The sequence below is a fragment of the Camponotus vicinus genome, unplaced genomic scaffold (assembly GCF_025532165.1).
Source record: "Camponotus vicinus isolate PSW18456_S1 unplaced genomic scaffold, iyCamVici1.0 SCAF_11, whole genome shotgun sequence".
Lineage (NCBI taxonomy): Eukaryota > Metazoa > Arthropoda > Insecta > Hymenoptera > Formicidae > Camponotus > Camponotus vicinus.
This window is the reverse complement of record NW_028141947.1, coordinates 11,057,256-11,066,017: the sequence shown is the minus strand read 5'-3', so window position 1 is coordinate 11,066,017 and position 8,762 is coordinate 11,057,256. Positions and strand designations below refer to the sequence as shown.

The 8,762-nt window shown below is 32.5% G+C and overlaps 4 protein-coding genes across 4 annotated transcripts in view; 2 read left to right on the top strand and 2 right to left on the bottom strand.

The window, feature by feature from the left end:
- Positions 1-8,762, bottom strand: part of LOC145962064 (uncharacterized) — an 83,636-nt gene that overhangs the window by 72,363 nt on the left and 2,511 nt on the right. The gene's annotated exons all lie outside the window — the stretch shown is intronic.
- Positions 64-2,364, top strand: LOC145962077 (ADP-ribose pyrophosphatase). The gene is made up of 2 exons (XM_083082881.1): positions 64-366; positions 565-2,364. The coding sequence occupies exons 1-2, from the start codon at positions 141-143 to the stop codon at positions 1,197-1,199; spliced, it is 861 nt and encodes a 286-aa protein (XP_082939007.1). The 5' UTR covers positions 64-140; the 3' UTR covers positions 1,200-2,364.
- On the bottom strand, positions 1,268-4,876 carry LOC145962072 (uncharacterized). The gene is made up of 5 exons (XM_083082875.1): positions 4,786-4,876; positions 4,457-4,728; positions 3,653-3,931; positions 2,859-3,074; positions 1,268-2,672 (listed from the first exon to the last, which is right to left on the bottom strand). Exons 2-5 carry the CDS (start codon positions 4,709-4,711, stop codon positions 2,199-2,201), a joined length of 1,224 nt encoding a protein of 407 aa, XP_082939001.1. The 5' UTR covers positions 4,712-4,728; positions 4,786-4,876; the 3' UTR covers positions 1,268-2,198.
- LOC145962066 (pre-rRNA 2'-O-ribose RNA methyltransferase FTSJ3) lies at positions 5,105-8,450 on the top strand. The gene is made up of 6 exons (XM_083082858.1): positions 5,105-5,281; positions 5,457-5,920; positions 6,023-6,956; positions 7,086-7,520; positions 7,636-8,014; positions 8,088-8,450. Exons 1-6 carry the CDS (start codon positions 5,215-5,217, stop codon positions 8,335-8,337), a joined length of 2,529 nt encoding a protein of 842 aa, XP_082938984.1. The 5' UTR covers positions 5,105-5,214; the 3' UTR covers positions 8,338-8,450.

The following is an 8,762-nucleotide window of genomic DNA, read 5'->3' as shown; positions in this document are numbered from 1 at the left end:
GCAATCTTTTATTGGAAAAAGGTGGACTCTTTTTCTGTTTTTTCCTCTACTCTTCAGGTACGTCAAATGTTAATACTAGATCTATATACATTGTCTTATCATATATTCATCGCATCGATTTTCCTGGAAGGAGTTGTCAAATGAATACTAGATGCACAAGAATGCTTCACCAGAAATGTACGCAAGGCTTGTATCCGGCCAGTAATATAAAGAGATTCGCAGTGACGGAAGAAAAAATTCCATGGACAGTCGAGTATCTCGAGTATAAACCGGTCGCGTATACCGCTGCCGTTCTTCAGGGTAAACCTTGGGCAGATCCGGACATCAACGAGCCTACTTTCAAACCAAGATGGAATGCGATAGATGGTAATTACCCTCTCGATTTTCTCTTTGTCTAAATTCAGGACAATTGTCACAATTACGTAAATAATTAACAGAAAAATGTAGTGTTTATGAATGTCGTGTTTATGAGGTTACAAGTTTACCGACATAGACTAAAAATAACATTGCGCATGCGAAACGCAAGCCGTTATCGCGCTATATTTGATATACAATTTTTCACAGGCAAGGTGAATCGAAGGAGTTTTACGGGAAACTACGTCGTGACCGCGAATGGTCATCCTTTAAATCCTGTGGGACGAACCGGTATCACTGGACGAGGGCTTCTAGGCCGATGGGGACCGAATCACGCTGCCGATCCGATCGTTACGCGATGGAAACGCGATAGCGCGAAAGCTATAGAAATAGATGGGCACACAAGGAAACCCATATTACAATTCGTCGCGATACAAAGGAGAGATTCCGGAGAATGGGCTATACCGGGAGGTATGGTTGATCCGGGTGAAACGGTCTCTACTACTTTAATGAGAGAATTTATGGAAGAAGCGTTAAATTTCTTAGAGAGAGATGACGATGAAAGAAAGATGCTTCAAGATTCTATAACAGAATTTTTCGCAAAAGGCGACGAGATTTATAAAGGATATGTGGACGATCCGCGAAATACGGATAACGCTTGGATGGAGACGGTGGCTATAAATTTTCACGACGAAGACAGCAGTGTCGTCGGGAAATTCGCGCTAAAGGCTGGGGACGACGCGCGTAACGTAAGATGGATGGATGTGAATCGCCAAATAAATTTATACGCCAATCATAGCGAATTTCTGAAAAAGACCGTGTTGCAACGTAATGCGCACTGGTGAAGCAGATAAGCTAAAATTATGATTACGACCATTTTAAGAGGAGAGAATGTCATTGTTAAAAAAAACTATGAAGTTAAAAAAATTTATTTTTGTATTACGTACCATATATATATATATATACTTTAAACGTTGTATAGTACACAAGGATGAATCATTAAACGTCATTACTGTCGTTTCTTATACGTCAAACTACATTATAAAATCTTAAATCTAATGTATACATCTTATTCAATAAGATTTTTCAATGTAAGAGTCGATGAAATATATACATTTCAGGAAATTATTAACATTATTACAATATATCAAATACTACAATCTTGGGACACGGAAGTTTGCGAGGGCGTACAACACCCGAACTTTTCTCAATTGTAATATCATTGTTGTATCATGCATTTCATTTTCACATTTAATTTTTTTAATCATGCATCACAGTTAAGTTTTAATTCAACTACAAGTAGCATTATATATATAAACATATATATAAATATAATAAAATATAACTTATATTTATACATATTATGTATAAATATAGTTTTAAAATTTTTCTGCTTAAAGTATATATCAATGTATGCATTATATAATACACAATGTAATGATGAAATTACACATATAACTTTAACAAAATGAAAATAAAGAATTTTCATAAGTACAATGCATATATATGTAGATGTGTATATATATGTATATATATGTATGTATATATATATATATATATACTTATTTTGTTCTTAAATGAAAAATATTAAAATAATAAAACATGAAAATAATGTTATGAATGGGTGTGAAATTGCGACTTAAAGTAGAAACCAGATTTATACAACATATAAATTGAGCAAATATCGCTCCCTATTTCTATGTAATACGTATTTCTACGTATGAATACTAAACACAAAAGTATTATACACACACAAAAAAATTAATGTAGAAATTAATACATTTGTACTGTCTATGATTCTTTTGCTTGGCGAATCTTACGCTGATATAACAAAAGTATTTTTCTTAACATGGCACATGGCAATCATTAGTAGTTATAACGGTTGGACTAGATTCTTTTAAGCCGAGAAAATCTAAAAATACTTGAGTGTTATTTTCGATTATTTTCTCTGGCGATTCGACTGTACATTTTGTGTTGAAATTCGTACTCAATATCTTATCAATGTTTGTATTCAACGTGTAATTATTTAATTTTATGCGTGTATCATTTGCCTTATTCTTTTCTAAATTTCTTTCAGTTGTTGAGCAGTTATTTGATATTATGGAGGTATTGTTATTTTTCATCAAAGTATCAGCTTTTTCTAAATCAAGTGCATATTGCGCTTGTATCTGGCCCAGCTTGGCTGCTCTAATGAAATAAGTTCGCGCAATATCAATATCAATCGGTAAACCAGCTCTTCCTTGAGCATGGAAAACTCCTACATTATATAACGCATCAGCATGATTATGGGCCGCGGCATCGTTGTAATATTTTATAGCCTGAAGGAAAATTATAGTTTTATATATATTTTTTAAAAACATTTTTTTTACAGTTTTAAATTTTTTATGTTTCTATGTTATAATAACGAATATTTTTTATCTTTATGTACAAATTAAAAAAAGTTTAAATAATTTAAAATTAATTTTTGCAATTCTTTGGAGATAATCGAAATATTATAAGCATACCTTCTTTTGATCAGCTAAAGTTCCAATTCCTAACTCATAACATATACCTAAATTAAACATACTTCCGGGGGATGATAGATTAGCGCCCGCGGAAAAATGCATGAAAGCATCTTTGTAGCGTTTTTGCTTCAACGCTTTTATACCGTAATGAAGTTCATATTCTCCTACCACTATATTATGAGTATTTGTAAATTCATCAGCAGCCTCTTTAAGTGCCTAAGGATGTAAAAAAATCTATGGATATGGTATTTTATATGTTTAGTCCTATATAGAATAAGTCAATCATTCTAGAAAGATATTTAAAATAAATATGTATAAATTCTCATTTATTCTACAATATTTTTAATTTGTACAGTACACTTTGCTAAATACAGAGTTTAATTTAAAAATTCTAAAATACATATTTTATTAAAAGATATTTGTATCAATTTTAAAAGATTGCGATAATAAATTTTATTATATTGAAATATTGAAATTAAAGAAATTTTTCTACGTATACAGAAAATACCTTCAAATTTATTAGAAAATGTAAAATTAAATAAAGAATTCATACATATATATATATTTTGTATACTTATTGTTTAGTATAATTATAAGATGCATGTATATCAATAACAATAGTGATAGCTCTAAATATAAAGACATATATATGTCAATATGTACATGTATGTAATTTCTCTTCATGATAAATTTACTCAGGAGCATAAAAGATATCGCAAGCTTTCATATTAATTTACTTATATATTTCTAGCATGTAATTACAAAGTATAATCTCTGCATAATAACATCCTCACCTCTTCAAGGGTGATAGGACCAAACGGTTTAGCTGCGCTCCATTGTGAATCTGAATCTTGTAGCTTGGATTTTTTATTACTATTATCAACACAGTTAGTGGCAACACAGACTGGCAGAATACTCTTTGGTTCTAAATTCAATATTTGCATGAGAATAAATGAAACTCCAGAGTAATTATATAATTTGTTTTTTAAAGTTTCCTTATTCTCGCGATTGAAGATCCTTTTATGAAGACAAAGAGTTTGGCACACAATTAGTCCAGCTGCCAGTACGCTAGACTAATAAAATAAATATTACGTTAGCAATAAAGTTTCTTTAACGTTGCTATAATGCAGTGCTGGGATTTACTTGCAACTTTCGGTTAGATTTTTTAGCTTACGCCTACTATTCCCCTCTTACCGCTCGCACCTTAGCGACCACGCCGCCGGACGCTCGTAACTAAGGAGCGCTCAGGAACGTGCGCATCACAAATGTAATGTGGCAATCTGAATTCTCTTTATTGTTTATTAATAATAAAAATAATTATTCTATTATTAATTACGTACATGTTCCGTAACAATTTAAAATATTTGTGTTTTGAAACGTAATTACAATAAAGAGAACTTAGATAGACAGATTGCCACATTACATTTGTGCGCACGTTCCTGAGCGCTCCTCAGTTACGAGACTTACGAGTGGCGCGAGCGGTAAGAGGGGAAACAGTAGGCGCAGTAAGCTAAGAAATCTGGCCGAAAGTTACAAATCCCAGCACTGCTATAATGCATTACGACAGATAATATTTGTCTTAAAAAAAATTTATTTACCCAACCAACAGCCTCTGGCCAGCTATGCTTGGTATTCCATTCGTGTTTCTTATCATTAGCATCTGTATCTTTAGCAGATCCGCAAAAACTCTTATCACAAGTAATACACATTGGTGGAAGAAATTTTTGTTGGCATGTCAAGCTTGTTTTGACTTCGTTCTTAGCGTTATCCTGCGATGATTGGGAATAAACGTTGGTGCGACAGACACGTCGTTCCAACGTTTCTCGGATTCCACGAACTACGACTTTCCACATTTTTTTTCTTCTTCTCCCTTTTATATATTAGAAAAACGACGTAATTCGGTTAGAAAGATAAAAATTATTATTACCTGTTATTACTAAATCGAGACGGATCAACGAGATCCGTAGATCAACGACTGCACCACAAAGTTACACCTACGGTGTGCTAAGAGCGAGTGCGAATCTGCGCAGATTGCGACAAATTTATAGACGAAAACAGGTCGGTATCATTTTGATGTAAAATGGTCCTATTTACGCATTGCTGTGCTGTCTGAATTTAAAAATTCTCTATTCAAGAGCCTATTGGAATATCTTATTTCTATTATATTCCTATGAATGAAAAATAGTAAAATTTTTTATGGTTAAGTTGGTAGTATTTACTGGCTATAATTATGTGTGTATATGTAATATGTGAGACAATCATTTCTAACCTATATTAAGAAAACCACGCTAGATAGCACGCAACTTATATAAATATACACGTGTGAAAGAAAAGTTAATATCTATTTTTCATAAAAATGGGAAAGAAGACGAAAATTGGAAAGCAAAGAAAAGATAAATATTATCAATTAGCTAAAGAAACAGGTGGGTAATGCTAATTATTAATATCTTTTTTATATTAATTTATATATTATGATATAAAAGAGAGAGATGGAATTAATTAATATTTGCAATAGCTTGACATGCCATAGTATTTGTATTAAACAATTTGTTACTTGTGATTAAAATAATAATAATTAAGATTGAATTTCTTGTTTAGGTTACAGATCACGTGCTGCTTTCAAATTAATTCAATTGAATCGCAAGTTTGAATTTTTACAAAAGTCCAGGGTATGCATCGATTTGTGTGCAGCACCTGGTGGCTGGATGCAGGTTGCCAGGCAAAATATGCCAGTATCATCTATAGTTATAGGTGTAGATCTGTTTCCAATAAAGCCTATACCAGGATGTATTAGTCTTACAGAAGATATTACAACAGATAAATGTAGAGTAGCTATCTCACGTGAATTGAAAACATGGAAGGCTGATGTCGTTCTAAACGATGGTGCTCCCAATGTAGGAAAAAATTGGCTCCACGATGCATATCAACAAGCTGTGTTAACGTTATCAGCTGTTAAGTTAGCTACTCAATTTTTAAGAGCCGGTGGTTGGTTTGTAACAAAAGTATTTCGATCTAAAGATTATCATCCATTGATTTGGGTGTTAAAACAGCTATTTAAAAAGGTATTAATATTATAATTAATATTAATATTATTTAAGAGGAATTTTTTTTTACTAATAATTGTCTATCATTCAATTTTTATATTTTAATCAACTTTATTATAGGTACATGCTACTAAACCTCAAGCTTCACGTAATGAATCTGCAGAAATTTTTGTAGTGTGTCAATATTATATTGCTCCTGATAAATTAGATCCTAAATTCTTTGATGCAAAATATGTATTTTCTGAATTAGAAATAGAATCTACAAACAAATCAAACTTCCTTCAACCAGACAAGCAAAAGAAAAATAAAGCAGAAGGATATCCTGAGAATGATTACACATTATATCATAAACTGTCTGCAAAAGAATTTATTGCCTGTGAAAATGCAGTAGAGTTTTTGCAGAATGCTTCTGAAATAGTAATAGATGATGAATTTATTAATAATCATGAAAAAACGACTAAAGAAGTTAGAGAATGTTGCAAAGATATCAAGGTACTTGGTCGGAAAGATTTGAAACTGCTGCTTAATTGGTGGAAATCATTAAAAGAGGCACAAGCAGAAACAAAAGAGAAAGAAGATGTGATAGAAGATGAAACTACAACAGCATCTAAAACCATTAGTCTCGAAGAACAGGAAGACTTAGAAGATGCAGTAATTGAAAAACAAATTGTCGAGCTCAGAGAAGCAGAAGCTAAAGAATTGAAGCGCAAGAAGAAGAAATCTCTCAAAGAGAGAAATAAATTAAATGCACGCCTTAATCTGAAAATGATTCATAAAAATGATGAAGGTCCTAAATTAGAAGGGGACGATATGTTTCAATTAAACCAGATTCAAACTTATCAGCAATTGCAACAAGTTACAGATCAAACGCCTGACGTTTTAGCAGAGAGTGAGGCAGACTCGGACGAAGAAATCAAACCAAAGACGGTTTCTTACGAGAAAGATACAGGCCATTTGGATAGCAAGGGCTTATACTATAAATCAGGAGATAGCGACGAAAATGATACCGATGCTGTATCAGATGATGATACAGATAGTGAGAAATCTGGATTAGGTATTATGCTCTTTAAATATTAACATTAATATCAAATATTCCTTTTCAAGTAATTTTAAAAGATTTGTATATATTCTATTACTTACACATTTTTTATAATTTATAACAAAATTTATTATCCCAAAATAGGTCTGGAGGATTCGGAAGACGAAAGTACAAATAGAGTGCAAAAGAAGAAACAGCAATCTAAAGATTCTGACAATTCTAACAATCCTTTGCTAACTGATTTAGATTTTCGAGATAAAAAAACTAAAAAAATTCATAAAGCTGAACTTTGGTTTGAAAAAGATGCATTTAAAAATTTGGAGCACGAAGATGATGCAGATTACGAATTGGATAAAATGATCGAACAATACAAGAGAAAAGGTGGACGTATTCTCGGAGAAGAGAAAAAGACAGAGAAAAAAATTAACAAGGAAAATAACAAGGAAAAGAAACGTAAAGTTAGTGAAAGCGACGATACAAATTCAGATTATGACGTAGAAGAAATGATGGCACCTAAGAAAAAAATAAAGAAGATTGGCGGAAAAGACGGCTTTGAAGTAGTATCACAAGAAAAAATAGGTAAGATGAGTAATAGGTAAGCTTGGTCGGAAATTTTACCGACCGAGACTACTAATGATTACTGGCAGCTGTTAGTTACGTTAACTTGAACACATTCTTCTTTATGATTAAACAGATAAAAAATCAAAGAAGAGGAAACTGACCCCCGAAGATTTGGCACTTGGATCTTTGTTGATTCGTAAAAAATCTCGAAGGGATTTAATCGATTCTGCTTGGAATAGATATGCATTTAACGATGAAAAATTACCCGATTGGTTTATCAAGGATGAGGAAAAACACATGAAGAAAGAAGCACCCGTTCCCAAGGAACTTGTCGAAGAATATCAAAACAAGGTCAAAGACTTGAATGTTAGACCGATTAAGAAAGTAATGGAAGCTAAGGCGAGAAAGAAGAGACGCACAATGCGCAAACTTGAGAAGGCCAAGAAAAAGATGGAAGTGTTGATGGATAATGCGGATGTCAATGACAAGGAAAAGGCCAGGCAAATTAAAGCGTAAGTACATTATTTTCTTTTTTAAATATTTGATTTAACGCACCATTTTAACGTTATCATTGATTTAATGTAGATTATACAAGAAAGCCAAGAAAGAGCCAAGAAAGGAAGTCAAGTATATCGTAGCAAAGAAACATACCGCGCAGAAGCGGGCCATTCGGCCTCCTGGTGTGAAAGGTCGATATAAAATAGTCGATCCGAGAATGAAGAAGGACTTACGCGCGGCTAAAGCTAAAGAAAAAACTAAAGGACGTAAAACGAAAAATCGAGGCGGTAACAGACCGAGGGCAAAGCCTAAAACTATGAAGAGGAAAAGTAAATAATTTTGATCTTTATAGGAAATAATATTTAAAACAGTTTTGTTACAAGGATCTTTTACTATGTATTATTTGCATAATTAATTGTGGTATATGTAAATATATATATATATATATAATATTTCTATTCCCACAAACTCTGAATTTTCTCTGAATTTCTTCCTGTACTAAATAATTAAGCCAATTTCGATTTCTTCGTGACTAATACAGGATATTGCGTAATAAACATTGATGCGGAAGGAGTGTGTATAAATTATTAATAGCAACGTATACAGATCGCAAGTCTACACTTAGATATTGTTTACACATAGACGTCCAATCCTATGCATCAGTCTCTAACGCGGAATATACACTGTATTAATAAATAGTCGTGAAATACGATCTCTTATTCGCGATTAGTCGAACTTGTCCTTGTTTTATTTCAAGCAATT